The sequence below is a fragment of the Takifugu rubripes genome, chromosome 3 (assembly GCF_901000725.2).
Source record: "Takifugu rubripes chromosome 3, fTakRub1.2, whole genome shotgun sequence".
Lineage (NCBI taxonomy): Eukaryota > Metazoa > Chordata > Actinopteri > Tetraodontiformes > Tetraodontidae > Takifugu > Takifugu rubripes.
Window position 1 is genome coordinate 796,119 of NC_042287.1, and position 27,908 is coordinate 824,026.

Sequence of the window (27,908 nt, forward strand, 5' to 3'; positions counted from 1 at the left end):
AAAAACCCAGAGGTGAAGATGGGTCAGGTGACCAAACCTGGGTCAGTGGGTGTTTCCGCTTCTAATGAGTCAGACCCCCGGAGGGAGGGATGGAGGGATGGGGGAGGGAGGGAGAGATGGGGGAGGGATAGAGAGATGGGGGAGGAATGGATGGAGGGAGGGAGGGAGGGATGAGAGATGGGGAGGGAGGGATGGACAATTGGGGGAGGGAGGAGGAAGGGAGGGAGTGATGGGGAGGGAGGGAGGGATGGAGAGACGGGGAGGGATGGAGGGAGAGATGGGGGAGGGGGAATGGAGGAGGGAGGGAGGGATGGAGAGACGGGGAGGGATGGAGGGAGAGATGGGGGAGGGGGAATGGAGGAGGGAGGGAGGGATGGAGTGATGGGGAGGGAGGCAGGGATGGAGGGAGGGATGGACAGATGGGGGAGGGATGGAGGGAGAGATGGGGATGGAGGAGGGAGGGAGGGATTGATGGAGGGAGGGATGGAGTGATGGGAGGGATGAGGGATGGAGGGAGTGATGGAGGAGGGAGGAAGGGATGGATGAAGGGAGGGGGAGGGATGGAGAGATGGGGAGGGATGGATGGAGGAGGGAGGGAGGGATGGAGAGATGGGGGAGGGAGGGATGGAGGGAGAGATGGGGATGGAGGAGGGAGGGAGGGATTGATGGAGGGAGGGATGGAGTGATGGGGAGGGATGAGGGATGGAGGGAGTGATGGAGGAGGGAGGAAGGGATGGATGAAGGGAGGGATGGAGAGATGGGGGAGGGATGGATGGAGGAGGGAGGGAGGGATGGAGAAGGAGGGAGGGAGGGATTGAGAGATGGGGGAGGGATGGATGGATGGAGGAGGGAGGGAGGGAGGATGGAGAAGGAGGGAGGGAGGGATTGAGAGATGGGGGAGGGAGGGATGGGGGATGGATGGAGGGAGGGTCCAAGTTCATGTTTGTATTTTCACTAGTGTGACTTTGGACCCTCCTGCTTGTTGACTGTGTGTGTGTGTGTGTGTGTGTGTAGGTCCTGTGTGCGTGAGTGTGTGTGTATGTAGGTCCTGTGTGTGTGTGTGTGTGTGTGTAGGTCCTGTGTGCGTGAGTGTGTGTGTATGTAGGTCCTGTGTGTGTCTGTGTGTGTGTGTCCTGTCTTTAGGTGTCTCTTAAACACACACCCCCAGTTCGATGTGTGTGTGCTGTCACATTAGCTACAGTCCCGAGCCACTGATTTGCCCTCCAACAGCAACGAGGCTGGTGGGGGGTCCTGTGTGTGTGTGTGTGTGTGTGTGTGCGTGCGCGTGTGTGCAAGAGAGAGAGAGAAGAGAGAGATACACAGTCTAAAATCACATCCAATCTCAGTATGGGAGTAGACAGTGGAGGACAAACATTTACTCTCTCTCTCATGTAAGGGGGGGGGCAGTAGGGGGGGTGCAGGCTCCGACTACACTCCCTGGAAACACAGCTAACACACAAACACGGAGGCACAAGCTTAAAAGATGAAAGTTCTGATCAAATGTCTCATTATAGAGGGGGTGGGGTTACTGCAGCAGGTTACCATAGCGATGACGGTAGCCGTGCCTTGTGATCCGCTGGGTCGCCTGCTACTGTCGTTCCAGATGTTCACCTGTTCCAATCATTGATCAATAAAGGGATGAGCCCATGGGTCTGCAGCGTTCCCATGATGCCGTGCGCTCTGATGCCCCTCCCCACCACCATGAGGTCAAAGTTTGCGGGAACCGTTTCATTTCAGACGGTCTGTCCTCGCTCTAGCTGTTTTCATGGACCACTGATGGTCTTCCTGCTGGTTGTGTCCTCAGTGCGTGGACGGCGTCCCTGCGGTGGACTCGTCCCTGAAGCGCGTGGCCGTGGTGGAAGACTTCTTCGACATCATCTACGCCATGCATGTAGAAGTGGGCGGCGATCCAGGCAAAGCTCCCAAGCACGCCGGCCAGAAGAAGACCTACAAAGCCGTGAGTAGACTGATGGGATGGATCTAACTGGTTTCTGCCGGTTAGACCAGCTGGTCTCAGATCAAGAGTCCAACGTCTCCTCTAGGCGTTTGCAGGAACGGAGGTCGTTGGCGCTCCATGTCCGCCATCCCACCAGATGGTCCTCAGCCATGCTGCAGACCTACAGGAAGATGCCATCCATCTTCTTCTGTGGGGGGTGCTGGGGATGGATGGTGAACAGGTTCACACATCTCCCAAAGCCAAGCCTGCATCGCTGAGCTTCATCTTCATCTCCATCTTCTTTGGAGGGTTCTGACCATGTCCCGTCCTCTCTGACGGCCTGAAGGCTCCTGATCCCACGTGGATTTTCTTTTCCTCCCAGCACTTCCATGTCCCAGAGCGTCTTTGTCCTCTTCTCCAGCTTCCTCTCGACACCACACTGAGGTCTTTGTCGATGGAGCTCCACTCCTTCCAGCAGGGTTCCTCATCGGGACCTCTGCAGCTTGTGAGCGCAGTGTGTGACCTGTGGGGGTGCGTGTGTCCTACAGATGACCTTCACTCAGCTACAGGTCAGAGGTCAATCACATCTTCTTAAAGATGAAAGAGCTGAAAGCTTGTTTACCTGGAGGCATGTCAGAGGTCTACACTGGAGCAGGGAGCAGGGTTCTGGGCTGGTCTTAATCTATCACCGTCTATCACGAGCGCACACTCGCACGTGCGCACACTGAGCCGTCTCTGGCGTCTTGTCTCGGATGCCAACACCGCCCCCCTGCGGCGACACGGAGGAGGTGCAGCCCGCCCTGCTTCCTGCACCAGTTCTGCCGGACTGGTGAACCAGCAGAAACCAGCAGCAGCGGTTCCCTTTAGCTTCTGTCAGTTCCCAAACAAGAGGAAACATCTCTATCTCTTCCACACAAAAAGGAAGAAAAGTCTCACTTTTAAATAAAATGAAAGATTCTTTTAAATCTGGCGAAACAGACTTAAAAGAAGTAAATCTGGAAATGCTCAAAACAAAAGTGTGTTTCTATAGAATCTATGGAGGTGACCAGGTTGATACGTAACCACTCAAAGACACACACACACATGCAGACACACTCTCACACACAACACACATGCAGACACACTCTCACACACAACACACACGCAGATGCAGACACACACTCACACACACACACACACACACTCCTCCTGAGTCAATGTTTGATGACAGACCCCCCCCACTGAAGCCCCTCCCACTCTGACAACAGTCCAAACTGATTATTGTTTGTGCTTTGAATCCAAATGGGGATGGATTTGCTGCAACAATCAGATGTTCCTTTGTAGTTTCTGCACATTCTCATTGTGAGAGTTTCTGTCCCTCCTCACACCACCATCACCACCACCACCACCACCATCACCATCACCAACCACCACCATCACCACCACCACCATTACCACCACCACCATCATTATCACCACCACCACCACCACCATCACCATCATCACCACCACCATCATCACCACCACCACCATCACCACCATCACCACCACCACCATCATCACCACCATCACCACCATCACCATCATCACCACCACCATCATCACCACCACCATCATCACCACCACCATCATTATCACCACCACCATCATCACCACCACCATCATTATCACCACCACCATCATCACCACCACCACATTATCACCACCACCATCACCACCACCACCACCAGTATGAAGCAGGCTGTGGGAGGCCTGGGGGTCACATCTGATCCACACTGATGCTCAAGGGCCCTGGAAACATGAGGAGAATAGAGAGGGGAGGGGTTTTCTGTCCCCTGACCTGAGTGGACACGTGTCCTGATTGAAGAAACCTCAATGGGACCTGATCAACTTCTGTCTCTCTTTGTCTCTGTCTCGCTCACCTGTCCTTCTGTCCCAGATTGCAGAGACGTACGCCTTCCTGCCCCGAGAGGCTGTGACTCGGTTCCTCATGAGTTGTGGAGAGTGTCAGAAGAGGATGCACATCAGTCCGGCAGGACAGGACTGCAAAGGTACTACAGAGCACGTGCAGACAGAACCTGGGCCTCCATCTGTACAGGGCGTCGAGATGTTGCCACATATTTACAGTGTCTTACCCACAATGCACCTTGATCCTGTACAGCTGGAGATGCTGTGTCTGTGGTAGAACCAGTCTGGTTACTGGTTGAACTGGTCACTGGTTTGGGTCACTGGTTGGACCTGAAGGTCTGAGAACCGCAGGCCCAGTTGATTGGACCATGCTCCCGGGAGCAGGAACATGTTTAACACAGGCCCTGGGTGTTCCCCCTCCCCCAAAGGCTTCCTATCCTATCCCCTCCCACCCCGGCCACCTTCTCCCCCCCCCCACAGTTTTTTTCCTCGTCCCTCATTAAACCAGAGTCATTGGAGTGTCCTGTCTCTCTCCTCAATTAGCCTAATTAATGTCTTTTAACAAAGAAAATGGCCCAGGAGGCGTGCTCATTTCCCACATACTGGGGGGACGGAGGGGGTGGTCTGGTGGGGCTGGGGTGGGTGCTTCACAGAGGGAGACAAAAGGAGAGACGTGCTGTAACTGCTGGAGAAATGTCCAATGTCTTCACTTTCTTCAAGAGACAACCATTTTCTACAGGCTGTGAGGACATTTAGGTGTGTGTGAGGGGCCACACTAGTTTTGATGGTTCCAGTCTGAACTGGGTTTAGGTTACAGTCACAAGTGGGGGATTTTAGGGTGTTAGTGGGAGAGTCCTCACAAAAGATAGAGTTCCACATGTTTGTGTGTGTGTGTGTCATGTCTGTGTGTGTGTTTAGGCTGAAGGCTTTACCCCCACTGGGCATGAAGGCAATTAGCTGCTTTCGTTTTGAGTGGCATCCACACACACACACACACACACACACCTTTTTATCACTGTGCTGAAGTGATTCCTACTAAAGTTCAGCTGTGAATTATTAAATGCAATTAATCAGTGTAGACTGGAGCCATGTTTGACAGACAGGATGTGTGTGTGTGTGTGTGAGTGTGTGTGTGTGTGAGTGTGTGGGCACATTGATGGACATTTACTTGCGTTATGCTGAAACTGGTTTGGTCCCTCACCAACGGGTGTATCAGTGTCTGACTGACCATCACAGTAAAAAAACCTGATTGAAAACTCAAAAATCAGATCAGCGGCTGATTGATGTCTGATTGATGGCTGATTGATGGCTGGTCGGTGGCTGATTGATTGCTGATTGGTGGCTGATCGACGGTTGATCGGTGGCTGTACGACGGTTATGCGCGGTGGGCTGATCGACGGTTTGATCGGGGGCTGATTGGTGGCCCGAGCGACGGCTGATCGGACGGTTGATCGGTGGCCGATAGAACGCTGATCGATGGTAAATCGGGTGGCCTTACCGGTGGCACCTGATTGACGGCTGCATTGGACAGCTGATCGATGGCTGATTGGGCGGCTGATCAACAGCTGATCACGGCTGATGATCGGTGGCTGATTGATGGCTGATTGACGGCTGAAATCTCTCCTTCAACTCACACATTAAAACAGTCTCTAGAAGTGCCTTTTTTCATCTGAGGAACATCACAAAGATCAGGAAACTACTGATGCGGCATGATGCTGAAAAGTTAGTCCATGCATTTGTTACTTCCAGGCTGGACTATTGTAATCCTTTATTATCAGGGTGTCCAAACTCCTCTTTAAAAAGCCTCCAGCTGATCCAAAATGCTGCAGCCAGAGTTCTGACAGGTATTGACAAAAGAGATCACATAACTCCTGTACTGGCGTCTCTTCATTGGCTGCCCGTTAAATTTAGAATAATTTTTAAAACCCTTCTTTTGACCTACAAGGTCCTCAGAGGCCTAGCTCCATCCTACCTGGAGGGGCTAGTGATACCTTATCAGCCCAATAGACCGCTCCGCTCTCAGAATGTTGGTCTACTTGTGGTTCCCAGAGTCTCTTGGAGTAGAAATGGGGGCCGAGAATTTAGCTACCAGGCCCCCCTGCTGTGGAACCAGCTCCCTGTCCAGGTACGGGAGGCTGACTCCATCGCTACTTTTAAGATCAGACTTAAAACCTACCTCTTTGAAAAAGCTTATTGTTACTAATTCTGTAGTTCCAGTTACTATCATAGACAGACAAATTATCATACTTAGGGGGTCGTCTAATCATTAGGTCACATTTAGCTGTGCTGTTATAGGCCAAGGCTGCCGGGGTCCAGAAACATGATCACCTGACAGGCCTCTGTCACCCCACTGGGTCATGGTTTCCTCTCCTCATCTCTCCTCATCTCTCCTCCTCTCTCCTCATCTCCTCTCCTCTCCTCTCCTCTCCTCTCCTCTCCTCTCCTCTCCTCTCCTCTCCTCTCCTCTCCTCTCCTCTCTCTCTCTCTACCCACCCCCCTATCAGCAGGAGGGTCCCCCTACATGAGCCTGGTCCTGCTCAAGGTTTCTTCCTGTTAAAGGGGAGTTTTTCCTTGCCACTGTTGCTTGTTTGGGGTTAGGCCCTGGGATTCTGGAAAGCGCCTTGAAACAATTTTGATTGTAAAAGACGCTATATAAATAAAGACTGATTGATAAAGATTGATTGATTGATGGCTGATCGATGGCTGATTGATGGCTGATTGACACCTCGGTGCAGCAGGACTGTTGCACGGTGACACAGCATCAATAAGATGATGCCCTTATTCAGCTATTGTTTGGAACAGCGCTTCCCCCTACAGCTCTGGAGGCTCTATGGCACCAAGGTGGGGGGTTCCAAAGACGCTGAATCGTCAGGGTGTTACTGGTGGCATCGATCCTACGTCCCTGTGAAACCGACGTGATGATGTGGAGATGAGAGTATTTATTAAAGCCACAGGTGTCTCACATGTTGTACATACAGTATTGCTTCATTAAACAACAGGGGGAACCAGAGGAAGCTAAATGAGGGAAGCTTCTGGTCCCAGTGCACCAGAACCCTTAGTCTAACCCTTGTCCCCTGTTCTGGTGGTTGTGCAGAGAACGACAGGCCCGGCTCCCTCCTGCTGGAGGTCATCGACTACAACATGCCTCTGACCACCACCTACATGAAGCAGATGAAGCTGCAGAGTCTGGACCCCCACAAGGTCAGTGAGCAGGACAGACATACAGAGGAACCTGCTGGTGACCTCTTTAAATGTAGCTCCTGTTGTCATGGTGACCAACAAACCAAGGACTGGTGATTAAAAGTGTTCCACCACCGGCACTTTAGCCTTAAACACTGTTATTTTCTCTGTGTGTGTGTGTGTGTGTGTGTGTGTGGGTGTGGGTGGAGGGGGTCTAGATAACAGAGGGTTGAGCTTGTTCCAATTAAGCAAGGCCCCTGAGTGTCAAGTTAATTAGCTGAGCAGACAGAGAGGTGCCAATTTATGTTGGAATGCCGATTCTTTCTGCAGACTCACACACACACACACACACACACACACACAGATGAGGAAACTCTACGTGTTTTCACCATCACGTCCAGCTTTTACCAGCTCCAGAAGCGCAACATTTGATTAACTTAATAAATAAACCCATCAGTCATGCTGATGCAGAACCAAACTGGTCTAAATGGTTTTGGCCTAAATGGTTCCTCTTCCTCCCATTTTATTAACATCAGTTTTCCCCAACAGGAAGTGACATCAACCACGCACAGACCAGCGCTCTTCTGTAAATGTTGCTAATTTACATGCTACATGCATATTCTACAGCGCAGTGCTCTGCATAAACCCACCAGTCACAGATGCAAATATTAGCCTGCCGTGGCATCGGTTAGCATAGCAGCTGTCAGTTAGCCATGGTGCCTGTCTGTCTGCCTGTCTGTCTGCCTGTCTGTCTGCCTGTCTGTCTGTCTGTATCAGAAGCAGCCTGTGAGCGCTAAATAAACCATGTTGCTGTGCTGAACGTAGCCTGCTGCCGGTGCTGATCGATCCGTGAATCCTTGAGGTTCATCATTTTTCACGCAGGGTGGGGTCGTTGTGCCCCAGTCCTCCCAGTCGTCCCAGTCAAGGCCACCATTACATCTGCAGGAGAACTGTGAGCCCAAAGTTGGGAGGGACAGAACAAAACTGGGAAGCAGACGTGCTTCACTGTAGGGATGTTCAACTGAACACATGAAACCATGTGATTAAACAAGATGCTAATGCTAATACTGAAATAATTCATCAGAGAGAGAGAGAGAGAGTGTGTGTGTGTGTGTGTGTGTGTGTGTGTGTGTGTGCGTGTGTGTGTGTGCGTGTGTGTGCGTGTGTGTAAGAGACAGAATGAAAATCATTACAGTACTCAGCTCAGAGGAGCAAAGCACAGACTGGAATAGAGGAACAATGACTCACCTATAGAAATAACATGGGACATGAGGGAGCGTTAGTGTGTGTGTGTGCGTGAGTGTGTGTGTGTGTGTGTGATGAATAGAAGTCTATGAATAAAAAACATGGCTTTGTCTGGTCTGTTGCTGTGAGAGGAGCCACGGAGAGAGAGGAGGTGGAGATAGACAAAAGATGAAGAGGAGGAGGTAGACGAGGAAGAGGAGGAGGTAGATGAGGAAGAGGAGGAGGAGAACGTACTGCATATTTGTGATGTGTGAATCCTCCATTAGCACTCATCTCAAGCCTCTGTTCATCTGCCCAACCCTTTATCTTTCCCTCCATCCGCCCCCCATCCCAATTCAATAAGAGGAGGAAATTACCCAGGATGCTTCCTGGCAGGGTGTGTGTGTGTGTGTGTGTGGAGGGGGGGGGTGCAGCAGATACTGTAGGAGAGGGAGGAGGATGGAGAGATGGCAGGGCGGTGGCTCTATGGCTAGAGAGGAGGTTGGGGGGGGTAATCATATATATTATGGCTGGGAGTGTTTATCTGTCCATTATTTCTGCCCCCCCCCCTGCCCCGGTTGGGGGTGGGGGGCTGCTCCTCACAATTACTGAAACAACCCAGACACCAGTGGTACCAGTCATCCCTGCTGGTCCTGAGCTTCAGGAGAGTTGAGGATTCAGACGGGACTCCAGGACCCGGGTCCTGCAGCAGACACATGAAGCACGGGTCCAGCAGGTCCAGCAGGTCCAGCAGGTGTTTGTTGGCCACTGCTTGGTCCACTCATCGGCACGTGTAGGCGTTGCATAAGTGGAACGATCAGCCCGGCCGGTCCTGAAGCTGTCCCCTGAGGTGTAGGGGGCTTCATCTGAATCCAGGGTTCTGAGGAGAGCCTGCTCCTGATACAGGGGGGACTGAGGTGGTCCTGCAGAATCCTCACGTCTCACATATATCAGCTGCACATCATCTACGAATAAAAGAGTAAAACAGGTGTGTGTGAGAGGGAAACACAAGACCTGCTGTCCCCACTAACATCTAAGCTCCAATCAAAGAACCAGAATGTCCTCACAACTCTAGAGATCCCTGGAATTCCCTTGCAGTGTCTCCCTCTGCCTATAGGTGGCAGGTTTGCCATGTAAATGTTTGTCATGCTCAGCTCTCTCTCCCTCTCTCGCACACACACACACAGTTAATGTTGATTAACCTTTATAAACCTGTTATAAACCTTAAACCGTCTCCTTTTGATGAGGTCATCACTCAGTGTCACAGGTTGCCTCATGCTGATTGTTAGCATTAGCCCGTGTCTGCAGTTAGCGAGGTTTTAGTAACAGTTGTTGCCCATCGGACGGCGACACACGTGCTGTTTCTGCTGCTCACGCCACCAACCATGTTGTGGTCATGTGACCAGGCCAGCGCCCCCTCCTGGCACACACAGGATGTTCACGTCTGGTGCCGTCCCTCGTTTGTGTTGTTAGCGCTCTCCATGTTCTCAGGGAATGTCTGATCCAGACTGAATATCCAGGCAGACAATTCCCATGATCCATCAGCACGCCTCTTTCGGGGGGGGGGGGGGCAGGGTTCTGAGGGTCCAGGACTGTTGTCCTCACTGGGGCCTGAACATGTGGGCTGTAGCCTCAACCCAAACCAAGACCTTCTCCTCCGGAGGCTCTTCTCGCTTTAAAGGGCCTCTGAGTTAAAGCTGCCTTGTCGCCTGTTGTCAGTTGGTGCTTGTCAGTGGACAAAGTGTTGTCTGTGTTGTCTCAGTCATGTGACCCACCTAGAGACAGAAGCTGCCGGGTCAAACATGCTAACCCTCAGATGGTTGCTTTAGCTAGGTGTGTCTAGCTGCAGCTGGGTGTGGAGCCCCCCTCTCTCTCTCCCTCTCTCTTCCATCTCTCTCTCGCTCTCTCTGACGTCATCAGCCCGGCCCCGCCCCTCCCTCCCTCCTGCTAGCTACAGAGGGTCCTGTCGTGCGCTCGAGCCGCCTCATATTGTCCGTGTGAAATATAGAGCAAAGCGGACCGGAGGCGGATGAATAAACACCTGCGCCGACACCGAACCACAACTGCCACAGTCGCGTGCAGTAGCGGCCTCCCACTTTCATGTTCGTCAGCTTGCGCGGCTGAAGGTAAGCTGATGTTCCCGAGTGTTTTATTTGTGTTGCCGCACGCCTGCAGAGCTCTCCTCCTCCTCCTCTTCCTCCTCTTCCTCCTCTGCGGTCACACTTCTCCGCGCTGCCGGACACTATTGACACCGATCAGTTATCGATGCGGCGCACGCGCAGCCACGCAAAACGCCGGTTTCACGCACTTTGCGGCGGTTTGGAGCGTCTCACTAACTTGTCACTCACTCCGTCTGTGCGTGCGTGCGCGCGTGCGCGCGTGTATAATTGTGTTGCTCCGTTGTCGTTCACGTCGCCGCGTGCTCCAACCTGACAGAGAAACATTGTTATGTTGCTGCGCGCGCAAGCCGGGCGCATTAATGATGCTCATGCGCGTGTGTTTACATTGTGAACGTGTATGCGCGCGTGTGTGGCGCGGGGGGGTGGGGGGGTGGTACTATGCAGTGACCGAACGCCCCGTGCGCCGTGACACAATGGTTGGCGCGTGCCAGGCACGGAGCGCGTGAGCGGAAGTTTTTACGTTCCACCTTCGCGTTGCGTGTAAAACACTTTAAAATTGCGGAGTTGGCGTGAAGCTTTGCTCCGCGCCGCAGGCCCCACCCACAACCGCAGAAAGTGACCGCAACGCCTCAGAATATTCACTTATTTCACGTTATTGAGCCTTTTACGGACATCCGGGAGCTTTTCCTCCAAACTCTCGGTCCATTTTTCATTGCTAAAGCTCCGCGTGAAAACAGTTTATCTTTTAATTAAGTAGCATTTTCATGAAAAACTTAATTGTTTATAGTTTATATATAATAGTTCTTTCTTCTGACGTAAGCAGGTGAAGTAACTGTTGATTTTAGCATTTAGAACATTCTTTGTTACATAGTTTTGAAATTAAAAACCTTCTAGCTGAGTGTGGGAGCCCAAGCATCCCATAATGATTTGATGAATTTGCACCGTTTTCACTGTAGCTTTGATGCTATCAGCATTAGCGGCACCTCTTTGATGAGGCTGTCGGTTAACCAATGGAATAAACTCAGACCCTTTGACCAGATTTGCCCCCAAGTCTGCTGCTGGTTCCTCCTCAGCTGCTGAGGACGGCGCCCCCACGGGCGGGTTGGGGATGGCTCTGCAGCCCTCGGGGTTCAGTGCCTTGCACAAAGGCCCTTAGGGGGGTGAAGACTGCGGCTCTGCTGGATGAAGGACGCGCGCTTTTGTCCAGCATCAAGTGCAGCTGTTTCCATGGCGACTTCTTCTGGATGCTGTCGTTCCAAAGTTGTGGAGAATGGCTGCTGCTAGGACTTGGCTGGGCAGGGAGAGTTCCTGAGTGGATCCCACCACTTTCCTGAGTGGATCCCACCATGGTCCTGAGTGGATCCCACCACTTTCCTGAGTGGATCCCACCTCATGGCTGAGTGGATCCCACCACTTTCCTCAGTGGATCCCACCACTTTCCTCAGTGGATCCCACCTCATGGCTGAGTGGATCCCACCGCGTTCCTGAGTGGATCCCACCACATGCCTTGGTGGTTCCACCACATTCCTCAGTTGATCCCACCACGTTCCCCACCACGTTCCTCGGTGGATCTCACCACGTTCCTCTGTGGACCCCCCCACGTTCCTCACCACGTTCCTCAGTGGATCCCGCCACGTTCCTCACTGCGTTCCTCAGTGGATCCCACTGGTCCTGGAGGCACTGAGATGTTTCTTCTTCTTCATCATCTTCATAGGCGTCTCAATGCTGGGCAGCTGAAGGGTTTATGCTCCTCAGGATCTCTCTAGATCCCCCCCTGCCAGCAGGACCAGAAGAGCCTCTTAGCTGCTCACTTCTCTGCTCCAAATTAACCCCTCTCCCGACCTGAGTGACCACGTGTCTAATCCCCTTTTCCTCTTCATCCTCTTGCTGTCCCTCTGGGACGGATCTGTCTCAGAGTGGCTCCTCAACTGCTCAGACGTCAGGACCATTTGGTGGACCTGATGACGGATCACCTTTAGGTTCTGGGGCCTTTGGACTCGGTCCAGAATTCAAGTTTCCCTCCTTTTCAGCCGTCACGGCGCCCGTTTGCTGCCCGTCTGGAATCCACTTTGTCGCCACATGTGTGAGAACATGAATGAGAGACCATGAAGTTTTGCTGAAGGTGGAGAACGCCCCCCCTGGTGGGGCTGATGGTTCTGCTGCAGAAGCTCTGATCTTCAGATGACTCACGCGCAGAAGGAGCAGCTCCACCTGAGCTCCTCAGGTGGTAATTACACCTTGCTAATGGGGCAGCAGGCAGGGAAGAGTCTCCAACAGTGTTTATTCCCGTCCTGGATGCAATGTTCCGAATATCTGCACAGAACAGGGGGGGTTTCGGTCGATGGATGTGGGAGGAGCTTAAAGCTCCAGAACCTCAGTGAGACGGTCTTGGCAGCTCGCTGACCTGATGGTCTCCATCCAGGTTTGTTTGAGAAGATAGACGTGGGTGTGAAGGTTGAAGGGGCGGATCTTATCCAGCTACCTCAGGGAGTGTATTGGACCCCCCCAGGGGGAAGGAACACACGCCTCTGTTCTGCAGAGGTCATAAGTGTGTCACATGACTTTAGTCCGGGATGATGTGACCAGCATGTGTGTAGGAACGAGTCTTCACCGCCGCGTCATGTGACCGCTGGCTAAGTCTCGTCAGCTACGTCAACTCCAGGAATGCTGCAGAATTATCAGATTATCACTGGAATGTTGCGGCGTTGCGAGTGTGATGTTCGCCGTGCGCGTAGCTTTGATACGGGAGGCCGGTGGCCTCTGTGTTGGTTGTTAGGGTTGGGTTTAGCTCGCGGCGCCCCCTGCAGGAGGGCTCCGTCACTGCCTCCCCACGATGTGTTCAGTGCTCAGCCGCCGGAACCAGAGAGTCCCTGCAGAGATCAGCTCGGTAAACAGTCTGAGCTGAACCCCTGGCTGCCCCCCCCCACACACACACACACACACGCTGTCTAACAGCTTTACTGTGCTGCAACAATAACTCTAGTTTCTTTCGGTGTTGCGTGATTTATGTGGTTTGTTATGGTCCCTGTCCCTGTCTCAGCTGGTCCCTGTTCCTCTCCCTGTCCCAGCTGGTCCCTGTTCCTGTCCCTGTCTCAGTTGGTCCCTGTCTGAGCTGGTCCCTGTCCCTGTCTCAGCTGTTTCCTGTCTCAGCTGGTCCCTGTCTCAGCTGGTCCCTGTTCCTCTCCCTGTCCCAGCTGGTCCCTGTTCCTGTCCCTGTCTCAGCTGTTCCCTGTCCAAGCTGGTCCCTGTTCCTCTCCCTGTCCCAGCTGGTCCCTGTCTCAGCTGTTCCCTGTCCCAGCTGGTCCCTGTTCCTCTCCCTGTCCCAGCTGGTCCCTGTTCCTGTCCCTGTCTCAGCTCTGGTCCCTGTCCCAGATGGTCCCTGTTCCTCTCCCTGTCTCAGTTGGTCCCTGTCTGAGCTGGTCCCTGTCCCTGTCTCAGCTGTTCCCTGTCCCAGCTGGTCCCTGTACCTCTCCCTGTCCCAGCTGGTCCCTGTTCCTGTCCCTGTCTCAGCTCTGGTCCCTGTCCCAGATGGTCCCTGTTCCTGTCCCTGTCTCAGCTGGTCCCTGTCTGAGCTGGTCCCGGTTGAGTTTCCGGCTGTCCTCTGCTGGCTGCAGCTCGGCAGCAGTTGTGTCCACTGGCGCCTGCTGGGTGGACGTGTCCTGGTCCAGCAGTGACCTTTGCCTGGATTAATCCCTGCTGCATTTCCCCAGGATTGCTTGCAGCGGGAGAAAGGGGTTAATCGTCCTGCATGGGGCAGATTTGTGGTTGACTGGATTAAGTGGGGCTCAGAGTGTTGGACACCTCACTAATCCCAGTATCCATGCCCCTGATGGTGGCTCCAGAAGGGCAGACTGACGGGCTGGTTTATACCCGCCATGACTGACTGGTTTCCTGATTGAGGGAGCGGCTCTGAAATGCTCTCTGCTCCCCTTCAACTTGTTCTCTCTTTTGGAGTCTGACTGTTGAACAGTTCAACAGTTTACAACAGTCGGCGCTCCCTGGCCCGACCCCGCAGGTCAATGATTAGCTCTGGGAACCAGCTCGCTACAGCCGCTGCGAGCTATCGTGATGGATCTTCTCCTGTTTTGCAGCTCCTCTTCGTCGCCCTCGTCAGTTACACAGACGAGGCCTTTTCTGCGGTTTAGGGCTGAACTGGAACAGCGCCGTCTTCCCGTCATGGCGGTTTGTCCAGCAGCGGCACCTCCGTGTCGGTGGTTAGCATTTTTATTCTAGGGTGAGGGTTAGGGTGAAGGTGAAACTAGCAGCAGAGTTCTCAGACTAAGGAGCAGCTCCGCACTTGTTGTGGGCCACTGGGTGGGTGATTGACAGGAAGTTCACGTCCAAACGCCTGCAGGTTCATCTTACATGATGACATCAGCTCCATACTGACGCAGCTCAGATACTGTATGTCTGGTCAGTTTCCATGGCGACAGAATGTGTTGTTGATGTAGACATGAAGGCTCTCTCTCTTGCTCTTTTCCCTAACTCCCCCCCCCCAGATTTGATCTCAGGCTTGTGTCTTCTGCTATCAGAACCATTCCCTCCCCCGACCGTCCTCTACCCCTACTGACTAAAGCAGACTGGTTCTTGGGTCCGTACCGGTTCCTCCTTCTCTTGTGGAGGAGTCTGAGATGAATCATCTCATTAATCAGTCTGCCACACGCCGTGAAGCTGATCTCAGAGCTCCTCATCAGCCTCGCTGACCCGTCTAATTAGATTCTACGTCTAGGGTTGCAACAGGAAGTGACCTGCAGACAGATACAGAAGTGATAGATCGCAGGTGGAGGTGGGCCAGCGTGTCCGCCGATGGAGGTTACCGGTTCCTGCTCCACAGCGCGGAGATGCTTTGACTTTCTGCTGCTGAGAACATGGTAGTTCTGAAATTCAGGTCTGTCCCTGACCTCAGCGTTTAAGTCCCCTTTCCTTCGCTGAACTAGCCAAACCTTCGGGTGAAAGGTCACCTGAAAAGGTCAGGTGGTGGCGCTGAGTCCAGCTGAGGGCACAACCCTGGAGGTGCGACCTGTGACGGGTTTTACCAGAGAAGAAGATGATTGTTCCACATGTCCAACACATTCAGAGACAGATCACACTCACCGTGTTTCCGGCTGTTCTCGTCGGTGCGGAAACGCGCCCTGAATGTTGGCGTCTCGGCCACTGACCAACTTTGACAGCAGCAGTCAAACAGGAAGTAGAAATCAGCTGGAGATGGTTTCCTCCTGTAGATCAACAGAGAGACAGGAAAGATGAAGAGTGAAGGTCAGAGAGGGACCCCTGGTCCCAGGCAGGCAGACAGGCAGGCATACAGGTGGGCAGGCAGGCAGGCAGATAGACAGGTGGGCAGGCAGACTGGTGGGGAGACAGGTGGGGAGACAGGCAGGCAGATAAACAGGCAGACAGGTAGGCAGGCAGACAGGCAGGCAGACACCATTTAACAGCTGGTTCATTGTCTTTACAATCTTGCAATCAGTGCAGTGTGTGTGTGTGTGTGTGTGTGTGTGTGTGTGTGTGTGTGTTTTGTCTGTGTGTGTTCTGCCCTGTTACAGCACACATTCATGTAGAAACACACACCTCCTCCTTGTGGATGAGTTTCAGTCAATACTCTGCAGTGCAGTGGCCAGTTAAACCCTGAGGTGTGTGTGTGTGTGTGTGTGTGTGTCTGTACGTGTGTGTCTGTGTGCGCGCGTGCGTGTGCGCGTGCACGTGCATATGCTATCAAAGCCTCCTCAGTTCAGAAATGCTCCTGTAGCCTTCAGTGTCTCAGGGAGCTGTTGATTGACTGCCGTGCGCTGTCGCGGCTCTTCGTTAGCATTAGCCCGGCTGTCCTCCAGTAACGAGGGTCGCTGGCTGGCTCCGGCGGGGTCGTCCTGTCCAACTGGTGGTGACGACAGATGTTGAGGGACGTGAAGCTGAGCTCCTGTAGGTGGACTCAGGTCGTACAGTTCTGTGCTCTAAATGCAGGTGAGATGTTCCTTAAGGCGCTGATGTGGTTTAACGAACGTGGAACCTTCCTCATCGGTTCTGGACAGGTGCTCTGTTCTCCAACCCCAACACGTAGATGTAGGACCTCCGCTAGCTGGAGACAGATGGATCACGGGGGTTTATCTGATCTTAATCCAGGTGAAGAACAGAACAACTGTCACAATCCTGAAGGAGCGAAGGGGTGGGGTGCTGCTCTGTGAACTGGGAGCTCTGGGACCAGGTGATCAGGCCTGGAGCTGAGCTTTGGCCTGATGGTCCCGTGCGCAGATGCTGAAGGTTTCAGGTTCATCACAGCGCCTCACGGAACCATCAGAAGTACCCACGGACGGCCGTTAGCAGTCCAAATCATTATAATGGTCAACGAACCTGTTTCCATGGAAACCAACAAACATCACGGCAGGTTGGGGGAGGGTTTAGAAGAAAGGAGTGGGAGCAGTTCTGATGGGTGTAGAACAAAAACATGTACAGTGAGAAGGGAGCGTGGCGGGGGAGGAGGTGGCAGGCTGATGGAGGAGAGGTTGGCAGGGCCAAGGTGTTGGGGGAAGGGAGGCACTGGGATCTAAATGAGTGTGTGTGTGTGTGTGTGGGGGGGGGGGGAGTGGAAGGATGCCAATCTGGGGTCCAGCACTGCACCTCCACCACCTCCACCGCTGGCTGGAGAACAAAGAGAACAAAGAGGCGCAGGAGGGCCCCGCCCCCAGCTCCCTCCGCTAAAAACAGTCCACCTTAATTGATTTTCATTGAAGTGACTGAGGATGGATCAGCTCTGGAAAGGTAAGACCAGATTCCAGAACAGTCCCAGGTGACCCCACCTTCCAGGCCAGATGGGGGCGGGGCGAGGGTGAAGGTGGCAGCAGAAGAGCAGACGTCTGCTCCTCCGTGTTGGCGAGGAGGTTCTCCTGAACGGTGAGGCTCCTCTGGTGAGAGATCATCTCAGCGTGGATAATTGCTGTTTGCTGAGAGGCCTCGCCGCCCTCCAGCAGCTCCGTCTGCTGGGATGCAGGAAGTTGTGGGCGTGGGCGGGAAGAGATGATTACTTCTCAAGTTGGAGGCAGACGCGGCAGAGCCGAAGAACCTTTTCTCCACCCTGGAAGTGTCCAGATATGGACGCGCAGCCTCTTTGATGCTGTTCTGAGGTGCGTTTTGGTGGAACACTGTCCCGACGGCGGCGGAGTTTCTCCGTCTGTGTGGATCCACAATGATAAAAGAGTTGGTGCAGAACCGAGGGAGACCTGGACCTGAAAGAGAGCCAGTCCTCAGGTTCCTCTTCAAAGGACTGACTTTAAATGATGCCATTGTTTCCTGTGGTGCCGTGTAGCTACAGCCAAGGGTGGGGGAGGAGAGCAGAGCAGCCAGGGGGAGGAGGTGAGGAGGTGAGAAAAGGAGATGGAGAGAAGGGAGGAAGAGGGGAGGAGGGGAGGAAAGGAGCTGGAGAGATGGGAGGAGGAGGTGAGGGAAGGAGCTGGAGAGATGGAGGAGGAGATGGAGAGAAGGGAGGAGGGTAGGAGGAGGTGAGGAAAGGAGATGGAGAGATGGTAGGAGGAGAAGGAGAGAAGGGAGGAGGAGATGGAAAGATGGGAGGAGGTGAGGAGGTAAGGAAAGGAGCTGGAGAGATGGGAGGAGGAGATGGAGAGAAGGGAGGAGGTGAGGAAAGGAGCTGGAGAGGTGGGAGGAGGAGATCGAGAGAAGGGAGGAGGAGGGGAGGATCACATGTTTCCGTTTGTCCGGTTGCTAAACTGATTAGCTTAGCAAACGCCGGAGCAGATCCGGCGGTTCTGCTCTGGAAACACACCCACACCCACACACACAGACACACTCACGCAACCACACACACATCTACACACACACACACGCAAACACTCACGCAACCACACACACATCCACACACACACACGCACACATACACCCACATCCCCCCCACACACGCACACACACACGCAAGCAACCACACACACACACATAGAGGCCAGTGATTTGAGGGTTAAGTGTGTGTTTCTTTATTTGAACCTTGACCTGTAGAAGCCGACGTGGCCACGCCTCCAGACGCATTTGACCACTTCCTGTGGGCAGTCTTGGTTGTGAGGTCTACAGACGAGTGTCCAGCATGCACGTTTGAGAACAAGGTCACGGTTGGTTCACCAGCATGGTGGACAGGTAGCCTGGAGGACAGGTAGCCTGGAGGACAGGTGGGGAGGAACTGGTGGGGAGTGACACACACATCCTTGTGTTCCTGTCTTTGTGAGGACTTTCATAGATAATCTATTGGTCCCACCCACCTTCATTTGACCCTGAACTAAAGCCTGACCTCAACCTTAAAACCTCCATGACACCGGTGTGAGAGCCTGTTAGCTGTGTTAGCTGTGTTAGCTGTGCTGGCTGTGTTAGCTATGTTAGCTGAAGCTCTGCACAAGCTTCCAGTCCGCCTCCGTCCCTTTATCCTGCTTAGTTGTAATTCACAAACAGCCCGGGGTCAAAGTTTAATCTCTGAACCCTGACGCCCATCTTCAGGTGCGGGCTGATGGATGTACTGGTCTGCAGGTTTATTGAACTGGTTCAGTGGGTGGGGATGACTGAGTGAGTGGCTACCGTTGCTAACAGCATTACATCTGTTTCCCCCAGGATGACAGTTCTCTGAGCAGCGAGGAGGAGGCCGAGATGAGCGAGCCCACATGGCTAACAGCTGATCTGGGAGCAGCAGCAGACCTAAGTCCTCGGAGCAGAGCAGACAGGATGCGCCACAGTCCCCAGAATGTCCACAGTAAGGAGGAGGACGGTAAGGACCTTCATGCTGTTGCTCAGTCCGTCTCGCTGAGCAGGAGTAGGACGTCAGTGTGTGTGTGTGTGTGTGTTGTGTGTTCTGCCTTCTGGGTTTAGAGCTGTGGTGGTTGGGGGTTTGGGTTTGTGCCCAAACAGTGAGAGGAGCTGACAGGAACTCATAGGAGATAAGAGAAGCTGAGAAGGGCTGAGGGGGGGAACTTCCTCTCAGTATCTGGTGGTCGGTTGTGAGTCTCTGGCCTGGAGGTGGATCAGAAACGGGCGTGTTGAGCCCGTCAGACCACATCTGAACAGATTTGGCTTCAGCCAGACTTCTTTCTGACTGGTTAATCTGAAGATGATCATGTAAATCATGTCTGGTAAACCTTGTCTGACGTTACCGTGACTACACAGCCAGTTTGGGTTTTCTGGGTAAAACTGGGACGTGTCTGGACCAAAGCTCTTCCAGTTGGGAGTTCAGTGGTAAGCTGAGTGAGAAGCAACAATGACAGCATTGCGGCTGCGGCGCTCTGACTGTTGCTGGTCATGTTCAGGGCTGCTAATGATGAGGCGTATCTTCATTCTGCTTCTGTGTGTCTGAGCGCTGCAGCTCAAGGCCTCTGCTGTTGCAATGAGACTTTAGAAAACCTGTCTGATGGAAAGATGACATATTTTTAACCTACATAGCTGGTCGGTGTGGCGCCAGCAACAGCAGCAGCACCTACAGCAGCAGCAGCTACAGCAACAGCAGCAGCAGCTACAGCAGCAGCAGCTACAGCAGCAGCAGCTACATTAGCAGCAGCAGCTACAGCTACATTAGCAGCAGCTACAGCAGCTACAGCTCCTCTCTGGTGACAGCCAGGGTGATGGAGGAGCTCTGAGACGAGTGCTGTGGTTAACGTGGCTCCTGCAGCTCATACGAGGGCTGTCAGTGGTGTGTGAAGCCTCTCAGCAGAGCAGATGGTTCACACACCAACACTGACATCCAGGAAATGCCCAGTAAATCACCTTTAAGAGCTCCTGGCTGCCACCTCACTCCTCCGTCTTGTCGGCACCACTCGGGTCAGCAGTGACAGCTGAAGTAAAAAGCTTTTACTGCGCGACGCCTCAGACAGGCCGTCTGAAGGGCTTTCTGGGAAAATGGCCGCCGCAGTGGCGCCCATCCCAGCGCCTCGAGGAAGCAGCCGCGCGTTCGCTGCTTCTTCTTTTTTGTGTTTCTGCTCCAACAACTGGCCGCCCCCGACTCTGGCCATCACTGTGGATGTCCTCAGTGGCCGCGTCCTTGGACAGAAGTGGTCGCCAGAACCGCCCCGGATCACGCTGGACCAGGGCTCTCCACATCGGCGCCACTCAGCCCTACAACCATCCTCCTCAGTGACGGACACATCTACCCTCTTCGCCGCTGACCTTCTCGCTATAAAGGTCCCATCTGCCGCAGAGCCGGGCTGAGCCCACGACGGACCCTGCTACCCCGGAGCCTCTGGCTCTCCTGGGACAAACAGAGCCATGTAGAGGTCCATCTTCTGGACCTGGGTCTTTCCCACAGGGGATAAACTGAAGAGCAGGAAAGTCAGGAAGGAGGAGAGGATGAGGAGAAGTGATTGAAAGCGAGGAGAACACGATGGCGGAGGTGGGTTTTTGATGGGCTAGGTGTCTGATACATGTTCACGTTCCTTCCTGTGTGATGACTTTGGATCAGGATCAGGAGGACCTGCAGGATCAGGTGATCCTGTCCCAGCAAGCCACTAATCCCAGTTCAAAGCTGAATATGGAGGACAGGAACCTCTGTGGTTCTGCTCGTGGTTCCTCCACAGAACAGTTGACACCAACTGGGTCCACAGATTTGCCGCTTTTACCCGTTTCCCGCTCAGTCCCTGATGACATGAGTCGGCAGAAACAGTTTGTGGACGGTTTCGACCCGGTTCCAGGTCCGGCTGGTCCAGGCTTCGGGGTGTTTGTGCTGCTGCAGAGGAACGTTGTGTAGATGAAGACGTGTGCGGGTCCTGGGTGCTGCTGAGGGCCAGGAGGAAAGTAGGGCACTGGGAGACAGTGATCCCCCCCCAGCGAGGAGCTGAACATCAGGACGGGTGGATGGAGCTCAGGCTGATGGATTAACGCTCTGCCTGTGTAACTGGGAGGGACTAGGAGGACTGGAGCAGACTGGGAGGACTGGGAGGACTTGCTCTGAGCGTCGCCGAAACAACAGGAAGTGATATTTGTGAACGTTGAAGGCGTGTCGGCAGGTCTTGAGGCAGCTGAAGGCTCCATCCATAATAAATGATGCTGCAGAACGAGGGAGTGCACGCCTGAATACCAACCAATCACACCAGTCTGCACTGGGGATGATGGTTCTGGTGGACCACGGCAGCTCCTCCCAGCTCCTCAAACCTTCTCAGCTCGCTGATGTTCTCCAGCAGCTTCACACACTTTAGCAGCTCAGGTCCACCTGCCAGCCAGTCTCTCCTGAAGACCCCTGGCCAGACCTGTAGTCCCAGGTGTGTGTGTGCGTGTGTGTGTGTGCGTGTGCGTGTGTGTGTGTGTGTGTGTGTGTGTGTTTAAGACCAGGGGAGTGTCAGTGTGTCTCACAGTTTTATGATTTGGAGTGTTGACGATGACCAAAGGTTGCCTCAATTAAATATGTCCCAATCTGACATTTGTACCCTTGTTTATCAGCTGGACCCCTTTTGTAGCACACACACACACACACACACACACACACACACACACAGACTCAGCACCTGTGCTCACGTGGGACAGCCTGTTTACGGTCTCTGCAGCTTCTTGATTGGCTGGTCATGTGGTTGTTGGGGGCGGGGCCACTCGCAGGGCGGGGCCATCTGGTCAGGGGCGGGGCCAGTACCAGGCAGTCATGGATGGTCGTCGGTTTGAATTTTCCGTTTTTATGCACTATTAACAAAGGGAGGAGAGCAGGATCTGCCCTGGAGGAGAAGCAGATGTTCCAGAGGTGGAGGAACATCCAATCAATCCAGATGTTGTGGGGAGGAGGGATGAACATTCATATTTTTTTTGTTTTTCACCGTTTATGGGGTTAGTTTCAAGGCTCTCACAGCGTGACCTTTGACCTGAGCATCAGCTGATGGGATCAGAATTTGGAGCTTCATCCAGCCAGCAGGTTATTACATTTGTTGGAGGATGAAGATGGATCCGCTGAGTCACTGAGGCTCAGGCGAGGACAGAAACCCTCCGCCCATGTGAGAGCCCCCCCCCCCCCCGATAAATGTCTCATTTCATCCTCTGTTGAAACTGGGAACATCTGACTCCTTTTAATGAGTCTCCTGATTAAATGGCCGCCGTGGGGAGTTTGTTTTCCTCTGTTTGGTTCCTCCTCTCCAGCCTCTCTGATTCTGCTGAGTTCTCCGGCTCCTCTGTTCTGCCCCGGGCAGTAGTTCTGCCCCGGGCAGTAGTTCTCCTGCTGAGCTGCTCAGACAACAGTAGGTCAGTGAAGGCAGCGCAAAGGGGAGGAGGTTCTGACTGGACCCTTCTGCTCCAGGACAGGACCTTCTCCTCATGTTCCCTGCATTAGCCAATCTCCAGCTTCTGTCTCCATAGCAACAGGAAGCTAAACAGGCCAGTGGAGCAGGACGACCAACAAAAACCAGCTCCACTGGATTTCAGGTTAAAACACAACTAAATAAACCGGTGACACATTAAAATGATCACCTGAATGATTGAGCAGCCAGAGCCTCAGATCGCACGCACACACGCGCGCACGCACGCACGCACGCACACACACACACACACAGGGCCAAGGTTACAGGGTCCTGGAACCTCCTTCATATCTTCATTTAACAGACAAGACCAAGGACGCCTGTTCATAAAAGTGGCTGTCTGGTGTGTGTGTGTGTGTGTGTGTGGGGGGGGGGGGGTTCTTTCAGAATAAGCCATAAAGATCAATCACATGTTGAGGTCAGAGTACAGCTGATTTTTACCCAAAGATGTGAAAAACAAGATACTTAAAGGGGAGGTTCATCCTGGAGGACTGTCTGCCTGTCTGTCTGTCTGCCTGCCTGCCTGCCTGCCTGCCTGCCTGCCTGCCTATCTGTCTGTCTGTCTGTCTGTCTGTCTGTACCTGTCTGCCATACTGGTTCCTGATGACTCTCTGCTGCCCCCTAAGGCCAGGCAGGGTAATATTATTTACTAAATTGTAATTTCTTGTGTCTGTGTTCTGCCTCAACCCTCTTGGTTCTGGTAGTTTTAACTGGGCCTTTTGATGGTATCAGTCAGTAAAGCCCCAGACTGTACCAGTCAGTAAAGCCCCAGACTGTACCAGTCAGTAAAGCCCCAGACTGCACCAGTCAGTAAAGCCCCAGACTGCATCAGTCAGTAAAGCTCCAGACTGTACCAGTCAGCAAAGCCCCATACTGTACCAGTCATTAAGCCCCAGACTGTACCAGTCAGTAAAACCCCAGACTGTACCAGTCAGTAAAGCTCCAGACTGTGCCAGTCAGTAAAGCCCCAGACTGTGCCAGTCAGTAAAGCCCCAGTGACTGAGACAACAGCCACTGGAGCCATCCAGAAACTGCTGCCTTGGACTGAGCTCCTGTTGCTAGCGTCATTCACAAACTCCAAGGACAATCCATCACCATGGTTACCTGATAATGTGTTGACAAGGTCACTTCATACTTTCAACTTAAATAACAAAGGCTGCCCCCTTAAAGATGGACTAATGTCCATGCTAATTAGCGCTGGCTAGCAAAGGATTTCTGACTAGGAATGAGAGAAATGTGAACTTTAAAAGCATAGAACTGAAGTCTGGTGAAGAGTGATGGTTGACAGAATGATGGCGAGAGCTGTGTGTGTGTGTGTGTGTGTGTGTGTGTGTGTGTGTGTGTGTGTGTGTGTGTGTGTGTGTGTGTGTGTGGGTGGATGCACACTCTGCTCACGGAGATCTCAGACTGTTGAACCGTCACCACCGCAGGCAGCAGATGTTTCTCCCCCCAACAGAAGAAATTTATCTGTTCTTTTGATGAGCACAAACTTTATTTTTCTTTATTCCATGAATGGTTGTAGCGGCGCTCTTGACGTTTCCAGTAGACTCCGTGAATAAATGACCTGTTTACATCCCTGGTGTGCAGAGCTTTTGTCTCTGAAGACAAAAATACACATTATGGAACGTCTTACATGATCGTGTATCGCGCTTCCTTTAACCTCTGCACGGTTGTCTAGGAAACGTCTCCGTCTCTCACCGTGCGACTTGATTACAGCGATTGGGATTGTGTGCAGGTATTCCTGTTGATGATCCAAACCACTGGAATCACAAATGCACTGGTTCTGCTGCTGGAACTGACCATAAAACCAGCCTGAACTGGAGAAGCTGCTGGGTCAACTGGTTTGGAAGTAGGGGGGGTGTTAGAAGACTTCATCTGTGAAACACGGAGAGAGGGTGTGTGTGTGTGTGTGTGTGTGTGTGCGTGTGTTCTTTGACAATAAAAAACTGCAGCTAATACTGTGTGTGTCTGTCTGTGTAGGAGTGGTGCAGAGTGAGGTCAGGGAGAGCAGCTCTTTAGTCTGGGTCTGTGTGTGTGTGTGTGTGTGTGTGTGTGTGTGTGTGTGTGTGTGTGTGGGTGGCAGGGATGCAGGCAGGGAGTGGCTTCCAGCATTGTCTTTCACCTCTCAAGGCCACACACACCACAAACCAGTCACACACACACACATTTGTACTTCTGTCTTTGTGAGGACCGTTATAGACATAAAGAATTACCCATCCTTACCTTAACCGTTCCAACTAACCCCTGACCCCGACCTAAACCTGATACTAACCTCAACCTTAAAACTAAGATTCAACCATCTCACAGTCTTTTAAAGAACTAGCCAAAATGTCCTCACTTTGCTTGTAAAATGAGGACTTTGGTCCTCACTATGTAGGAAGTAAAAGAACACACACACACACTGTCTGTACCCTTTAATAAGTGACTGGTTGGAGCTGAGGAGCAACATAAGAGGTGGTGTTGAATGAGGAGCTCCAAGCAGCAAGACACACACACAGGCTCAGCCGCCGCCACCACCGCGGCAGAAGCAAAGGATTGTGGGTGAAACACACGTTTACCAACCAGCCACATTTCAAAAGTGACGGGTTTGTGTTGAAAACGCTGTGAGACGTGGTCGACACACGGCAGTGGTTACCTGGCAACTGGTTTGCCGTGTGTGGAGATGCGCTCCTCCAGTTTGGGGAGCGAGGACCTCTCCATCTGTCTGTGGGTTCAGGTTCAGGTTGACCTCCTCGTCCCCGTCCTCTTCAGGCTGTCTCAGGTCAGGTTGGACAGCTGAGGACCTTCAGCCCTCTGCTTTGACATCTCTGATGTTTTAACGGTCACTCTTGTGTCAGCGGATTATTAGTTCTTTATTAAACGTTTACAGTGTTTGCTCGATGTCTCTACCTGAAATGTTGACAGCGAGAAAAGCTTTGACCAGGTCATGGTGGACTGCACACCAGTACAGGCCTCTGCTGTCACCCAGTTACAGTCACCATTCACCTCCACATCAATCTTTCATACCTAACTCAAAAATATAGAGCAGCCTAATCCACCGTAACCAAACACACACACACACACACACGCGGGCGCGCACACTCTGAGTTGTGTGAGCTCTGTAGGAAGGGAGTGAGACTTGGACCAACACAAATGTCTTAATTATAGCACCACTGACTCCAGCTGCGCTATCATTACAGCAAAAACCAAAGGATGTCCTCAAAAGTACAGTACTGTGTGTGTGTGTGTGTGTGTGTGTGTGCGCACACATTTAGGTCACTCTGTGAGCATTTTGAATATTTAAACAAATAGATATGTTTAATGAGCTCCACTCAGTAGTGGAGGTTGAGCTGCCTGCAGAAACCCTCACTCAGAACCATCTGCTGACCTTGATTGGACTCAGTACTGTTAGCAGTAAATCTCTGGGTCGTCTTTTTTCCGCCTCTGGTGTGGAGGCGTTTCCCTTCCTCAAGATGGTTCAGTGTGGACGACTGAGGACGTCATGGCGATGGCTGGCCCGACAAAGGGTGATTCTGATCCTCATGTTGTGTCACACTCTAAGTGTTCCCTGGAGGAACGTGAGCCAGGAACTATGGTGCTACTGATGTTAGCCTCATGCAGCCATAACATGTGTGCTTATACTCTTATCAGGTGTTTGTGCTGTGACCTGGAAATGTTTCCACACACATTTTCATCCCGGCATAAATGTGTAATGGCTTCAGTGGCCCCAAAATCACGCTAAACGAGGGTGTATGTGTGTGTGTCTAAATGTTTAATGGCTTCAGTGGCCCCAAAATCACGGTAAACGAGGGTGTGTGTGTGTAAAGATGTGTAATGGCTTCAGTGGCCCCAAAATCACTAAACGAGTGTGTGTGTGTGGGGAAGGAAGGGGGTCCAGTAAGAGGGGTTCTTATTCTGGTCTCCAGAGCAGATGGTGGAACATCTTCCTCCAAACACACACACACACACGTGTCTTGGTGTATGAGGTGCAACAGTCTGTAAAGTAGGTCATGGGGGGGCAGTGTGGAGCAGTCCAGCCTGAGACTGTAGCAAGCAGCTTAATGCTGACACACACACTCACACACACTCTCACACACTCACACACACACTCTCACATACACACTCAAAAATGATTCCTGATGATCAGAGGTGAAGGCTTGATCAAACAGAACTTAAGATTGTCTCTGGAGGACGTCCCTTGTCCTGGTGGGCTGGGCATTAACTGTCTCCAGCCTCAGAGCTTTACGGTAGCTCTTTGCTGATAGCATCGGTGCTACGGAGGTTCATAGTCTTGGAGCACAACAAAAACATCACATTTAAATCTTCTATTTTAACCAACAGAGTGATGTTGACAGTGGTTCCGCCTTCAGAAGAGACTAGCATTAGCACTTGACTGAAGATGTGCGACCACACATCAACTTCATGTAGTGGTGGTCAGGAGAGGTCGATGCTGGTCTGGCCTCCAGGAGCAGCAGAAGGTAGTGGTGAGCCAGAGAAGGTGCTGCCCTCACTGAGGCCGAGGCCTGGATGTGGGAAGAGCTGCACCACCTTCAGTCAAGCCTGATAAAGTTCTGGCAAAGCAACCAGCGCCCCAGGCAGCCCCTGTCCAGGCTGTCTGTGCTGACCTTGATCTGGAGGTGGGAGGAAGGCTATTCCAGCGAGGACGAAGAGCTCGAGGACTCTGCAGAGGGCTGCGTGACATATGGAGGAGTGCTGCTCTCCACCAGGGTTGGCCTTTATCACCAGCTCTGGTCACACAGAACCTCCAGAAGCAGCCAAGTAGCAGAAGGTGTCAGGATGGAGGACCTGGGGGCTTCATCCAGATGATGTAGGGCCATCTCCTCCAAGGAGCAGTGAGCTTCACCCACAGCTCCTCCACGTTGAGAGGAGGAGAGAAGGAGGGGAGAGGAGAGGAGGAGGGGAGAGGAGGACAGAGGAGGGGAGGAGAGGAGAGGGGGGGAGGGGAGGAGGAGGGGAGAGGAGGAGAGAGGAGGGGAGGGAGGAGAGGAGAGGAGGGAGGGGGGAGGAAGGGAGGAGAGGGGAGGAGAGGAGAGGAGGGAGGGGGGAGGAAGGGAGGAGAGGAGAGGAGGGAGGGGGGAGGAAGGGAGGAGAGGAGAGGGGGGAGAGGAGAGGAGGAGGACGGGAGAGGAGAGGAGGGGAGGGGGAGGAAGAGAGGAGAGGGGGAGGAGGAGAGGAGAGGAGGAGGACGGGCGAGGAGGAGAGGAAGGGAGAGGAGGGGAGGAGGACGGGAGAGCAGGGGAGGGGAGAGGAGGGGGAGGAAGGGAGAGGAGAGGAGGGTAGGAAAGGAAGGGAGAGAAGAGGGGAAGAGGAGAGGAGGGG

At 52.9% G+C, this 27,908-nt stretch overlaps 1 protein-coding gene across 8 annotated transcripts in view; it reads left to right on the forward strand.

Annotated features, from left to right (window-relative positions):
- Positions 1-27,908, forward strand: part of LOC101062050 (nucleolar protein 4-like) — a 45,832-nt gene that overhangs the window by 6,408 nt on the left and 11,516 nt on the right. For 5 of the 8 annotated variants that reach the window (XM_029834371.1, XM_029834372.1, XM_029834373.1 and 2 more), the window contains 4 exons: positions 1,805-1,957; positions 3,855-3,966; positions 6,918-7,024; positions 18,946-19,099. In XM_029834371.1, the coding sequence (XP_029690231.1) occupies positions 1,805-1,957; positions 3,855-3,966; positions 6,918-7,024; positions 18,946-19,099 (526 nt within the window). Of the gene's footprint in view, positions 1-910; positions 1,707-1,804; positions 1,958-3,854; positions 3,967-6,917; positions 7,025-18,945; positions 19,100-27,908 lie in introns of those variants that run through there. The other 3 variants (XM_029834377.1, XM_029834378.1, XM_029834376.1) reach the window with 3 other exon arrangements.